Source organism: Trichosurus vulpecula, chromosome 8 (assembly GCF_011100635.1).
Source record: "Trichosurus vulpecula isolate mTriVul1 chromosome 8, mTriVul1.pri, whole genome shotgun sequence".
Classification (NCBI taxonomy): domain Eukaryota; kingdom Metazoa; phylum Chordata; class Mammalia; order Diprotodontia; family Phalangeridae; genus Trichosurus; species Trichosurus vulpecula.
In genome coordinates, this window is record NC_050580.1 from 16,513,663 (window position 1) to 16,528,786 (window position 15,124).

Below are 15,124 nucleotides of genomic sequence, written 5' to 3' on the forward strand. Positions count from 1 at the left end.
ATGGCAAAACACTCCAGCATCTTTGCCAAGAACATCCCAAATGGGATTATGAAGAGTCAGATGCAACTGAACAAAAACAACAAAATGTATATACAAGATAGATGTAGTGTAAATGGAAGTTAACTTCAGAGGGGTAGTGTTAGTATGCACAGGGGTAGAAGTGAGAAACTATGAAAAGTCTCCTGCATGAGGTAGGATATGAGTTGAGTCTTAAAGGAAGCCAGGAAACCAAGAGGCAGAGGTGGGGAGGGAGAAAGTTCCAGGACAGAGGGCCACGCAGAGCAAAGGTATGGAGTTGGGAGGGGAGGAAAGGAAGAGAAGACTTGGTTGACTGCTGTCCTTCGTTCTTTAAGAAGACCACAATGGCATCAGTATGTTGGAATTAAGGTACTGTGTGTCCAACTGTGGCTGATCAGGCCTATACAAATTTGGAAGGCTCTACCACAGGTCAGGCACAAATAGTCCATAAGTGAGAAGACTGGAAAGGTAGGAAAGGACCTGGTTGTGAAGGACTTTAAATTCAAAATAAAGGATTTTGTATGTCATCTTGGAGGTAATAGGGAGCTCCTGGCATCTATTGTGTAGAGGTGGTGATGTGTTCAGAGCTGTGCTTTAGGAAAATTTCTTTAGAAGCTTTGTGGGGGAATGACTGGAATGAGGGAGGAGGGACAAAAGAGGCAGGATGGCCTCTGAATTTGAGAAAGGATCCACTTCTTACCTTCACTCATCTATAGACCGTGGTACCTAGCCCAGGAGGCTCATGCTCCTCCACGAGGTACTGTGATGGTGGTGACGGGGATTTGGAAAATGTAGAAACTAGGCAAAGGAGGGGGGGTCTAAAACCTGGGAAGAAGAGGGAAGCGGGTAGGCAACTCCCTCTCATAGCAACTACATTAACCACATATCAAAGCAAGAAGGGAAAGGAATTAGAGCGTGACCTGTGCACTGCTCTAGTGGGTCATTTTACTTGGGCAGCAGCTGACCACTTGAACTCTTGTAATCTAGCTCATCAGCGAGCATCTGGATTGCTTAGTTCTTCCCAGAAAACCAGGACCCTGCCATCCCCACCACCTTATCCTTTGCCACCCCCTCCTCCTATAGCTGCGATCCTCTCCAAAGAGTTTGATGTGAATGGAGTTGGGTCTTCTCAGCAACCCTGCTCCCCAGGTCAAAAACCAAGCCATTTCTAGTTATTTCTCTGCTTATATATACTTCATGTGATCCCGTGATTCATGGGGAAGAAGGCTTTTCAACTGAGGTAGTTACTCTTAGGCAGGCACTTATTTTTTTTATCCTAATGGCTATCACTATAGTGAGTTGCTTGCAATGAAATAATACATGTGGATGGTAAGAATAACATATTATTTTACTCACCCATCTATCAACAGATAACTACAATGAAACAACATCATGATCGTCATCATCATCACCAGACTATCATTTATATTACACTTTAGGATTTGCAATGGGCAAATTTGATTCTCACAATAACCATCCTAGGAAGTTGGTGGTATTATCATTCATATTTTAGAGATAAGGAAACTGAGGTAGACATTAAGTAAGTTACTCAGTGCACTACAGATAATAAGTATCTAAGGGTAAACTTGATCTCAGGTCTTCCTGACTCCAGGTTCAGAGCTTTTAGGCTGAAACTAGCTATCTAATAATTACCATCTGGAGTAATGCTAATTAACTGTATCATCCTTTATTTTCTGTAAAATATTGAAAGGAACTAACATTTGCCAATAAAATAACATGCATAAAATTATTTGAAAAAAAATTCTACAATTTCAAAATAATGTTAATAGTATGCTATTATTATTAATCACCATTACAATGATTAGAATCTAGGAACCATAATCATTCTATTTTGGAAAGTAATACATAAATACTCTAATGTTGTCACCAACATGGATATTCCTTCCAGCAGTGAGGATGGCATTTTATCCAGGCCCTTCTATCCTATTTAACCCTCTGCTGTATCTTCCCCTGCATTCACCATAGGAGGTTCATCTAACAGGTTAATGATTTTCCTTGAGTCCTCTTAACATTCCAAAGATAACAATACAGCACATGAGTTCTCCATTGATTATCATCTAATTTAAACCTAGATTCCCATAAAAGCTCCCTCCTCTTCTCTTTTCTCCCCATATTGACCACTAGGGGTTTCTGAAGGGCAGCCTTTTCCCCTTTCTACTTATTCAAACTTGTTAATTGATTTTATATTTCCTTTGTCCTTTGTATTTGTCCTTCACAGCCTCTACCCACTTCTGCTTTTCTTAACAAGAAAATATGGAATATGTCAGATGTGCTAAACAACTATTTTTATTTCCCAGGTTGAATTATGTTCTACTTTAAAAAATACTGTATTCTTGCTTTAAAGTCATATTCTTTACTTTCTGATATCTAATGTGCTAATATATTATTTTTTTCATCATAGTCTATACAAAAGCTGACCTGATTCTAACTGAAGTTCTATGGATTCATAGGATCATCAATATATAATAGTTGTAACCAGGGCCCTAAAAGTCATTTATTATAATCTTCACATTATAGAAAGGATGAAATTGAGATCCACATGTTATTAATATTTTCCTAACCTCCCAGGATATTTTATCTTTGACCTGAGAAATTGGGATCTTGAAAATCACATTTCCGGCTTATATATATATATCAAGGGTTACTCTCAATCCTTGACATGTTCTATCAATCTACAATTTTCCCTCTAGTTTTAATACTACTGGACAATTTTCTATCATGGTTTCTTCAACAAAGGTATTCTTGTTTTGATCTTTATCGTGCTCTCTTGCCAACCCTGTGAGACTTGAATCATCTCTTCATTCCCTGTTTTCTGGGTAGGATGTTTTTGAAAACAGATATCTTATTTGTTTATTTTCCATTATTGTCTCTATTTTGCAATAATATTTTTATTGTGCCATTGAATTTTTGATTCATTCTTCTCCCATGTTTCTTCAAGGAATCCATTGCTTTTCCTGTTAGCTTTTCTAGGCCACCTGCTCCATTCCTTATGTCTTCCTTTATTTATTTATTTTTAATGAGGCTTTCCATTCTCCCTTGGAGTCCTTGTGGCCATTCTCTTTTCTAGGGTTATGTCAGAATTATTCTCCTCTGTAATTTTCTCCTAGAATTCTAATATCCCATAATTTTAAATTGGTATCATTAGGGATTCCCCATTGCTTGGTTATTTCTAAATCTCCCTACTCCTTTTACCCCACCTTTTTCTAGTGTGAGTATAGCCCTTGAAACTTTCCCTGTAGGTCTGTGGAAGATGCTGGATGGATCACTGTTGAGAAGAGACTCCGCAAAGAGAGGCCAGTGAAAGCAGCTGATGATTGACTGCCCCACTAGTAGAGTGCCTCTAACTTTTATTATTAACTCAGTAATGATTATATGCAATCACTGACCCCAGGGTACAAAGCAACCACTGAGGCATGTGTGTGTATATGGATTACAAGAGGAGCTTTGTGCCAATAGAGTACCCTCTTTTGTTGACATCATTATTGTTCTGGTTTTTTTTATACTTATCTTGCAGATATTTCTTATCTATCTCTTTTCTGATAGCTACTTATTTATAACTTTTTTAAAGCTCTGATTTGGCTGGAGATTTGAATTCTACCACCTGAAGAAAAGTACTTCCATTGACTGTCCACTTACAACACATGACCTTCCAAGCAGTCCTAATTTCTCCATGCTGGACTGATATGGCTTCATCATTAATGAATATCATTTAAGCTTCTCATTAACTAACTTATTTCTATTTTCAACATCTACAACTCTTGGACAATCTAACAACCAAGCAATCTAGACTAAACATCCACTTAATAAGGGAGGAAACAAACTCTGTGCTGGCAGAGATAACTTCTCAGTATCTCTAAATGAACACAGAACTGGATAGGGTAAATGCTACACTCCAACTTGTGAGGTCAAAGTATTTAAGTCAAGGTCTATAATATTCCTTAGAGATCAATGACATTTTTAAATATATATATATATATATATATATATATATATATATATATATATATATATATATATATATATATATATATATATATATATACAAGGAGAATAAAGAATGGAGGAGTTACCTGACATGCATACGTTAATGATGTGGAAAATTCTACAGAGTCTCTGAGGCCAACTTTTATAAAACTCATTCAACTATTCTCTAACCTTGTATTTCCACCCTAGGGTCCAATTGAAACATTGATATCATGATTAGTGCTAAGTCCATAAAAGGTTTTTTCAATCCCAAACATAAAATACTCCTTCCCCATTTTACTTCTAAAGTAAAAACCTTTCAGGTGACATCTCTGTGGGCTTTAAAGTATAGAATGATATCCAGACCTGGATTCCTCCCCCCATATTATTAATTGGGTACAAATAATTATTTCTATCAAAAATTAGTACTAAATCATTGTGATGGTTTAAGGGTCAAGTTAGTTGGCTGGGAACATGGCCAGGCAGTGAAAACTTAGATTCAGTCTCAGACTTTGGAATCTTTCTTTGGTGACAAAGAAGACCAAAGTATACAGCCAGAAGTCAACAAAGTCAAAGAGCCTACATCAAAAGCCTCCAAGAAAAACATGAACTGGTCTCAGGACATAGAAGAGCTCAAAAAGGATTTGGAAAAGCAAATTAGAGAAGAAGAGGAAAAATTGGGAAGAGAAATGAGAATGATGTGAGAAAACCATGAAAAACAAGTCAATGACTTGTTAAGGAGAACCAAAAAAATACTGAAAAAAATAATGAAGAAAACAACACCTTAAAAAATAGACTAATGCAAATGGCAAAAGAGCTCCAAAAAGCCAATGAGGAGAAGAACACCTTGAAAGGCAGAATTGCCCAAATGGAAAAGGAGGTCCAAAAAACGACTGAAGAAAATACTACCTTAAAAATTAGATTGGAGCAAGTGGAAGCTAATGACTTGATGAGAAATCAAGATATTATAAAACAGAACCAAAGGAATGAAAAATTGGAAGACAATGTGAAATATCTCATTGGAAAAACCACTGACCTGGAAAGTAGATCCAGGAGAGATAACTTAAAAATTATTGGACTACCTGAAAGCCATGATCAAAAAAAGAGCCTAGATGTCATCTTTCCAGATATTATCAAGGAAAACTGCCCTGATATTCTAGAGCCAAAGGGCAAAATAGAAATTGAAAGAATCCACAGATCACCTCCTCAAAAAGAGCCCAAAAAGAAAACTCCTAGGAATATTGTTGCCAAATTCCAGAGCTCCCAGCTCAAGGAGAAAATACTGCAAGCAGCCAGAAAGAAACAATTTGAGTATTGTGGAAGTACAATCAGAATAATACAAGATCTAGCAGCTTCCACATTAAGGGATCAAAGGGCTTGGAATATGATATATTCTGGAGGTCAATGGAGCTAGGATTAAAACCAAGAATCACCTACCCAGGAAAACTGAGTATCATGTTCCAAGGCAAAATATGGATTTTCAATAAAATAGAGGACTTTCAAGCTTTCTCAGTGAAACGACTAGAGCTGAATAGAAAATCTGACTTTCAAATACAAGAATCAAGAGAACGATGAAAAGGTAAACAAGAAAGAGAAATAACAAGGGACTTACTAAAGTTGAACAATTTTGTTTACATTCCTACTTGGAAAGATGATGTGTATGATTCATGAGACCTCAGTATTAGGGTAGCTGAAGGGAATATGCATATACACACACACACACACACACACACACACACACACACACATATATGTGTGTGTGTGTGTGTGTATCTGTGTGTGTGTGTGAGTATGTATGTATATGTGTATGTGTGTATAGACACAGGGTACAGGGTGAGTTGAATATGAAGGGATGATATCTTAAAAAAATCAAATTAAGGGATGAGAGAAGAATATATTGAGATAGGGAGAAAGGAAGAAATAGAATGGGGTAAATTATCTCACATAAAAGTGGCAAGAAAAAGCAGTTCTGTAGGAAGGGAAGAGGGGGCAAGTGAGGGGGAATGAGTGAATCTTGCTTTCATTGGATTTGACCTGAGGAGGGAATACCATAAACACTCAATTGGGTATCTTACCCCACAGGAAAGAAGGAGGAAGAAGATAAAAAAGGGGGGATGATAGAAGGGAGGGCAGATAGGGGGAAGAGGTAATCAAAAACAAACACTTTTGAAAAGGGTCAGGGTCAAGGGAGAAAATTCAATAAAGGGGGATAGGTTAGGAAGGAGCAAAATATAGTTAGTCTTTCACAACATGAGTATTGTGGAAGGGTTTTACATAATGATAAACATGTGGCCTTTGTTGAATTGCTTGCATTCTTAGGGAGGGTGGGTGGGGAGGGAAGAGGGGAGAGAATTTGGAACTCAAAGTTTTAAAAACATAGGTTCAAAAACCCAAAAAATGTTTTTGCATGAAACTAGGAAATAAGATACACAGGCAATGGGACGTAGGAATTTATCTTGCTGTACAAGAAAGGAAGGGAAAAGGGGATGCAAGGGGAGTGGGGTGACAGAAGGGAGGGCTGACTGGGGAACGGGGCAACCAGAATATACGCCATCTTGGAATGGGCAGGAGGGTAGAAATGGGGAGAAAATTCGTAATTCAAACTCTTGTAAAAATCAATGCTGGAAACTAAATTATTAAATAAATTAAATTAAAAAAAGAAAAAAAATAGTACAAAAAAGAGAATGCTATCCAAATTCGAATTCATCTTCGCTCGCCCACAGAATGGCGAGAGAGTTAACTATTCTGAACTTTGTAGGCTTATGTGATATCCATATTTCATATCTGATAGTAGAAAATAATTTAATGTTTTTCAATGGAAGCATCACATTCAAGATCAGCAATGGATCAGTCACCATAATTAACCTGTTTTTAAGTTTCCAAGGTGAAATGTGTTCTAAAGGGCAACAGATATTGGGCATGAGTAATAGGAGGCTGGAATTTCACATATTCATACCATATTTGATCACATTTCTAATAAGCAGGATTTTCATACCACAATTTTACAAGGGAACACCCATCAAGAGCATTCAAGTAAGCTTTTCTCTCATAAGTTTGCTTCTGACTCTCTGGTATTCATATTTCAGCTTCCCTTTCAACCTGGACTTATGATTATGTCCTCTGGCTTTCTCTCCTTGGGACATCTCTTTGCCCTCTGGCCCCTTCTCGGGTTGGTGAGTTTCTCTTGAGGCCTCCATATAGGGATAGCCCCAAGCCATCCTTAGCTCATCCTCCTCCCAAGTCTAATTTTAATTTTCATGAATCTGACACTATGTCACTGTGTGGTTATATACCTCCTCATGCTAGTTTTCATCATCTTTTTACGTATTGCCTTCCCCAGTTAGAATGCTAATTCCTTGAAGACAGGGGCTCTCTTTCTTTTTGTCAGTCAGTCATTAAACATTCATAAGGCATCTACTACATGACAGACACTGTGCTAAATGCTGGGAATACAAATATAATTAAAAACAAAGACAGGCCTTGGCCTCAAGGAGCATGCAATCTAACAGGAAGACAACACACAAAAAGAAGTGGAAAAGTAAGGGAGAGTTAGAGGGGATAGAAAGAGGTACAAGGTATGTTGGAGAGTTCCAGAGAAGTCCCAAACAGTATAGCTGATGGAAAAAAAGGCGGAAAAAAAAACTGTGTTGCACACCGCCATCTCTAATCAGAGGCCCTGAAACCCATGGCCTTGCCCTCCAGTTGCTTATATTTGTATTCCCAGAATTTAGTCCAGTGGACAGCACATTATAAGCCCCATTTAGAAAAACAAACAAACAAACATAAAATCCTGCTTTCCTGTTTGTCTTAACTCATTACCTTCATCAGACTAAGCAAATAGATTCTTTCATAAAAGATTCAATACAAGTCCTGTTTAAGTATATACTAGGTCTTCCAAAATCACTGTGCTAGGCCATTGGAGACATGCCCTTCCTATACTTGTTTCAAGTTATATCTCTTTTTTCTGCCGTCTAGCCAAGCTGGTCTTTCTGCTGCTCCTTATACACAACACTCTATGCCTGGTCTCTGGGCCTTCCCCCTGGTTGGCTCCTGCTTCTAAAATTCCCTCCCTCCTCATTTCCACCTCTCCTAATATAATTCCTCATCTCCTTTAAGACTTAGTGCATGCATCACACCTTCCATGAAACCCTTCTTGATGCCCCCAAATGTTAGCACTTTCCCCACCAAAATCATCAGTTTCAAATTTATTTTATATATACCAATGTATGCACAGGCAAATCTCTCCATGTTAACCTCATATGACTAGCATTCATTAATGTGTTTAAACTTTTTCTTAGCCTATTTATATTTTCAACCTCTACGACTCCTTGACAATAAAATAAAGAAGAAATGCAAAGTCTAAAATGATGACAGACTCTGTGCTCTGGGAGCTCTGACGTGTAGGAGAAGCCTGTCTATTGTTTTTCAGTAATAATGTGGACACATGCCTCTGTTGCTTCTGAACTCCCATACATTACAGAGTCTTGTATCCAACTGAACATATAAACTTCATGGAATTCATTTAACTTCCACTTCTTTTGTGGCTTAATAATTTCTCCTATTACTGATTTTTTCATCAAATTACATAGTGGTACAGGCAGTTCCCAGGAATCCAGTTACTGGGCCTTCCTGATCTGATTCAGATTTTTAGGAGGTAAAAAAACCACACATGCTATGGCTCGATTTAATTATGAGGCTAAATATAGATCCTGAAGAAGAGACTCTGTTTATGTGTACTATAATATAAATTACCTTCTCTCTGCAGGTGGGGCATTGTCAGCTGCTTGCACGGTGAGGGCATAGGTTCGCCCCACTGTCAATTCCACTCCCGGTGCGATGGTAATAAGACCCGTGGTTTTATTGATGACGAAGTCTCCCTGATCCCCAACGAGTATCTGGTATGAGATCTCCCCATTTGACCCTTCGTCTGCGTCTACTGCAGTGAGCTGGAATAAAAAATCACACATAAATCCCTCAGGAATCAACCTGTCACCAAATTGTCATCCCCACCCCTCTCATCTAAGCAACTTTCAGAGAAAAGCAACGATCACAGATAAGGGGAAAGTTTTCTCCTCTTATGGAATTGAGAAAATCACAATTGGCAAAATCTTTCTTTTGGGGGGAGATAAGGAAGGAATTTCCTACTTCTTGAGGTTTATCTTTCCTGTAATACTAAAGGTACAAAAGGAGGAACCTCATAGTGTGATTCCGAGGAAAGCGTAAGAGATTTGGAGTTGGCTGAGCTGAGACCACATTTTCTTTCTACTACTATGTGTCTGCTAATACCTATGTGACCCTCCACAAATCATTTAAGTTTTTTGGCCTTAAGTGCCTTCATATGAAATGAAAAAAATGCTCTAAGTGAGCTAAAAATTAATATTTAGGACTTAATCTAGGATTATGTAGCATTACATTTATAGAAACTCATTTTCTCAGTTACTCTCTTCCCTTCCCAGCTACCATTCCCCAACATACACACACACACACACACACACACACACACACACACAGACTGTCTTTATGAAAAATTGCAAATCCTTCCCTTTCATCCCTTAATTCTCCTAGTTTTTTTTTAGATTCCTTACTATCTCCTTCCCTGGAATCTTCTTTATTTGTAAAAAAGAAAGTGTATAATAAAATTCATTTGCACTAAAAATGAATTATCTATCCTTATGAATTGCTTTGCCCAGAAATATTTGAATTTTACTGGAACTCTGTAAGACTTGGGAATGAATCTTTAACTGGATTGATTTACTTCAGACGGCCAACAAAAGTGATATTTGGAGGACTTAGGAGCTCTGAAATATCATTTTCACTTTGTGCTTAATATAACTGCCTAAAGCTCTTCCGGCATTGGTAATGTGGTCATCTCTATCAAATGTTAAGCCTCGCAAGTGGGCAGCTGTTTGCAGTTATCAGAGAGGGGTCTGATGTGAGTTCACTAATGAAGGATGTTCATTGGTCAGCTTCAGAAAGTAGATTCTGTAAGGGAAGAAAGACTGAGGAATGTTATAAATCATAACCCCAATGAACATTTATATGATTTTTAAAAGTCTGCAACGTGCTTTGCAGACATCATCTCCCCTGAACTTCATAGCAAATTGTGGCATGGGTACTAGAGATATCCCTGTGTCCTTTCTGAAGATAAGGAAACAGGCTTAGAGAGGGGCTTGGTAAAAAGGAAATGACAGACAATTGTCAGACCCAAGATTCAAGCCTCAGCCTTTCTTTAAGTCTGGCACTCTGTATTCTATGACAACTTTCTTGGTTCCTGGAACATGTGTAATTATGAAATTTGAGTTTTTTGTTTCTTACTGACAGTCAACCAAGGTGATATGAAATTTGAGGCAGTTTCAGTCAGAACAAAGTAAACAGCAATTGTAGCTCACAAGAGGAGGGTATGCATGAGCCTGACTAATTAGTTTGTGTTAAATTAGCTAAACCAGAAAAGTGTGCGCGTGTGTATATGCCTTCAAGTACACACATGTGTGTATACATATATGCACACATGTTCCAGTACTAATTTCCTACGACTCACTCCAATGATGAGTTTATTGAAAATATTTCCCCACTTTTAGTTGAAATTATTCCCATTTTAAAATAATAATATTTTCAAAGTTTTGTACTAAGGAACTCCATTTTAAGTTACCTTTTGAGGTTCAAATTTCAAATACTTTATATGTATCCATTTTTGTGTCCATATTATGGACATAAATGACTATATCACCTGGTTTTCCATTTAAATTTTGATTATGATTCACATATAAAAAAGAAGATTATAGTAATAGAAATAATTTAGTAAAGACATAGAAGGGAATTTCAGAGTGGAACTAAGCACCTAGGAGCCGAAGTGTGTTTGGGGGTGGATAGATGTGGTTGTTGGGAGGAAAAGCATCACATAAAAGGATCATGGATGTAGGATAGAAATGTCAGGCCTTGTCCTGAAGGAAGAAGCAGAAGCTGTTTACAGAGACAGTCAAAATGAATGATGTATTTTTGAACAAGGGAACCATTCATGCCAGGTAAACTTATTTTCCTTTATGGGTGGATGAAATTGGGAAAAGAGTGGATACAGGTAACATAGGCTGTATAATCTATTTTAACTTTCATAAAGCACTTCACACAATGTCTCAGGAAATCCTAATTAAAATTTAGTTCTAAATGGATTACATTTTAACATTCTTCCTGGGATTTAAATTAGTTAATGAAATTTTGTGATTAATGCCAACATATCAAGATAAGAAGAAGTGTCAAGAGGGATGTGGCAGAGATAGGTGTTAGGACTAGTCTGGCTTAATTTTTTTTTTTAATAACTACTTTGTAAGCAGGAGAAGCAAAAGCATAATTGAATTCAAGGCAGCCATGTGTTTGACAAGAGTCATAAAAAATGAAAAAAAGACACAGAGAGGGAAAGCAATTAGAATCAGGAGGACTTGGACCAAATCCCTGCCTCAGATCTACTAGTAGAGCACCTATGTGCAGGTTCCATGGTACCCCAGGCATTTCTGCAAGTCTGTAAGTTATAGAGTAGCAACTGATATATGTATGATGAGAATTTCCCATCAGCCATTCACCCACATGAATGGAATTAAAAATCTAGACCAAGTTTTTGTTTTATTTTATTTTATTTTGCTTTTTGGCAGGGCAATTGGGGTTAAGTGACTTGCCCAAGGTCACACAGCTAGTACATTTGTCAAGTGTCTGAAACCGGATTTGAACTCAGGTCCTCCTGACTCCAGGGCCAGTGCTCTATTCACTGTGCCACCCAGCTGCCCCCCTGTTTTTTTTTTTTGAACAAGATTTTTTAAATGACAAAAGACACAACTAATAATTAAAATAATCTATTAATGAATAAAAAGGATAGAAACAGAGCCCTAAAACAGCATAAACACATACAAATTCATATATCTATTCACAAAACAGTGCAGAAAATTCTTGGCAAGTAAGGAGGCTGAGAAAAATTTAGGGAAATGGCATGTAGTAGAGAGAATGTAATATTTAGAGCTGGAAGAAGATAAGCTCAAATTTTGTTTGGGCTACTTGGTACTTGTGTGACCTTAGCCAAGTCTCTTGATTTTTTTTTCCTCGGTTTTCTGACTGTAAAGTGTTAATTTTAGACTAGAAAAAGAATTCTTAACCTGGGGTCTGTGAACTTGACTTTAAAAATGATAATTGCCATTTGATTTTCTTTGCAATCTTCTATATTTTATTGTATACATTTAAAAAAATTCCAAGAAGGGATCAAGAGCCTTGACCAGACTGCCTAAAGGGTCCATGCCCCTGAAGGATTCATCAGTGTCATTGTTTATCTTCATATTCCCAGCATTTAGCACATATCACAGTATCTAACAGGTGCCTAATAAGTGTTTGTCCAATAGGATAAGTAGAAGGTATTCTATACCCTCATGTGCTTTCAATCACTTTACCAAGTAAAGAGCATTTCCCATAAGAGTAATGGATCATGCTGTACATTCATATAGAGAGATGAAGATCAATGAAAACCTTTGAAATATTGGCCTCCATCTCCTGGACATATTCAATAATATCAAAACCCTCTGTGTCTCTGTGTCCCTTCCAGGGGGCTCAACATCTGTTGGAGATGGCCCAGAAAACCTTGAGTTTCACAAGCACTCTTGGCTGAGTCCCTAAGCCATCTTCTAGCCTATTCTTATCATTTCACAGTGAAAAAAACTGAAGTCCAGAAGTTCAAGGGAGTGACTAGTCCAAGAGGATGAATGTGTGATACACATACAATACATTAAGAACCTATTACTGAAAAAAAAATGATAAGGAAAGGGCAGCTAGGTTGCACAGTGGATAGTGCACCAGACTTGGAGTCAGGAAGACCTGTGTTCAAATCCAGCCTCAGGAAGTTATTAGCTGTGTCACCTCGGGCAAGTCACTTAGGCTTCTTTGTCTCAGTTTCCTCATCTGTAAAATGAGCTGGAGAGGAAACTGGCAAATCACTCCCACACTTTTGCCAAGAAGAGTCAGGCATGACAAAAATGATTGAATATATGAGAAGAGAAAACTCTGTTAGGCATTCCATGATATCTCCCATTAGTTATTGGGCTGGAGGTAATGGGGGTAGAGGGGAGACCAGAAAAAGCTTCCTGTAGGAAGTGGCATCTGAATTGAGCCTTAAAAGAAGCCAGGATTTTCTGTGAGAGATGTATTTAGCGTGAGATTACACTGAGGCCAGCAATACTTCTGAGTGTGGCCAAAATCAGATTAAAGTATAACTGGAAATATTTAGCAAAATAAATACTATAGAAAATAATGTTAATGTTTAAAGTCATTGTGCATCTTGCAAGGCTCCTTGCATGGTCTAGTGGCTCTTGTTTATATTGCAGTTGGACGACACTTTTCTAAGAGGCAGATTTGGGGCTGGAGAGTTTGCTACACGTGGGGGCCAGCTTTTACAATGACGTGGAAATGGGAGAAGTGTCCTATGGAAACAAAAACAAGAAGGCTGGTTTGGCTGAAGAGTAAAATGCAGGAAAGGGAATACTACGGAAACCTCTATACATGAATTTAATCTTTATTTATGTTTTGCTTCTATTTCCTTGTATATAATGTTTTCTTCATTTGCTAGAGTCTATTTTGTCATATCTTCCTGTAGATACATAACTATAAATACCATGATCTCATAGATATCTATATATTTGTATATACAGATACCCACAGATATATGTGTATGTATATACATATATTTGTACATTTACACATATAAGAATAGAGAGATATATACATATATTTTCGAAGGAAGTTACAGAGAGAAGAATAGAAAAGAGAAAGAGAGAAAGCAAGCAATCAGGACTGGAGGACAGGGCAGGAGAGGACAGGGGAGGAGGACATGCATTTATTTTCTTGGGAGACAAGCTAAGCTCTAGAAGACTTTTTAAAGCAGGTTGCAGAATCATTTCCACATTAACTAATCAGTGATGTTCCCATTTTCCTTAGACAATGGCTACCTTTGAAGTTCTTTTATCTTCAGAAAGGGTAATGGACCATTAATGAAAATTCAGAGAACTGCCATGTTTTCCATTAGTACAAAGGTCTGGCTAATTCTGACTTTGGATACAATTTGTCGACATCTTAAATGAATGTCATCGTGCAGTAGAGTTGAGATTATTAACATCTATAATTTTCTCTCTACACCATGAAAGATGTTGCTATGATTCCTTTACTAAAAACCTTCTCTGGTGCCACATCTGAAAATGATGGCTTGAGATACTTAACGCTTTCTATGCCATTTGGGTGGTTTTTTAATCAGCTTTTTAAGGTAATACATAAACTCATCACCATAGATCTTTGTTCCCTAGAGACATAGCTCTCAGACTTGGTAATCTAGTAAAGGAAGGAAAAGGTCCCTCACTCCAGTAAGATTTACTAAAAGAGTAACTCTAGGAGGGGGAGTTATATAAAGATACTGCAGTCAGTATTGCCTACTTCTTTGGGAATCCATTGTATCGTGCAAAGGGCAAGTGTTATATTACTTTGTTTTATATGTGTCTATGATAAAAAATCTCATCATAGAAGCCAAGTCTAGAATAGGTGGTTCTCTTAACATAGTTTGCCTCCCAACAGAACCTCCAGCATAGTTAGATCAAAGAGGTATGAGAAAAGGACCTTACCTTTTAGGAATTATGGGTAGTAAGCCAGCCCTATGCTGACCCACTGACTGATTGCAAAGAACCTAAGCAAGGAAAGTGCAATTCACACACCTGAGAGAGACAGTGTATGTAAGCTCATTCCCCACTCTGTCTATATGTGTTCTGACTCTACCAGATCTGCAGGTGATAATTGTAATACTGAGAATGACAATTTCATAAGCAACATCAACCAACCACATAATGAATCAACAAAAATATATTCTATGCCAGGCACAGTGCAAAGCATTGGGGGTATAAGACAAAGGTGACGTATTGCCTGCCCTCCAGCTCCATATATCTATCAGGGGAGACAACACGTATATCTATAGGTATATATATATTGACAAAGTGGATACAAAGTGATATGGGGGAGGTGGTACTGGGAATAGCTGCTGGTGTAATCAGGATTGTTTTTCCTGCAGAAGGTCGAGTTTGAGCTGAGTCTTAAAGCAATATAGAGATTCTAA

At 37.6% G+C, this 15,124-nt stretch overlaps 1 protein-coding gene across 1 annotated transcript in view; it reads right to left on the bottom strand.

The window, feature by feature from the left end:
• PCDH15 (protocadherin related 15) overlaps positions 1 to 15,124 on the bottom strand; it is a 1,035,697-nt gene that overhangs the window by 405,630 nt on the left and 614,943 nt on the right. Inside the window, exon 13 of the mRNA XM_036735025.1 lies at positions 8,755 to 8,948. Coding sequence (XP_036590920.1) covers positions 8,755 to 8,948 — 194 coding nt within the window. The remainder of the gene's footprint in view (positions 1 to 8,754; positions 8,949 to 15,124) is intronic.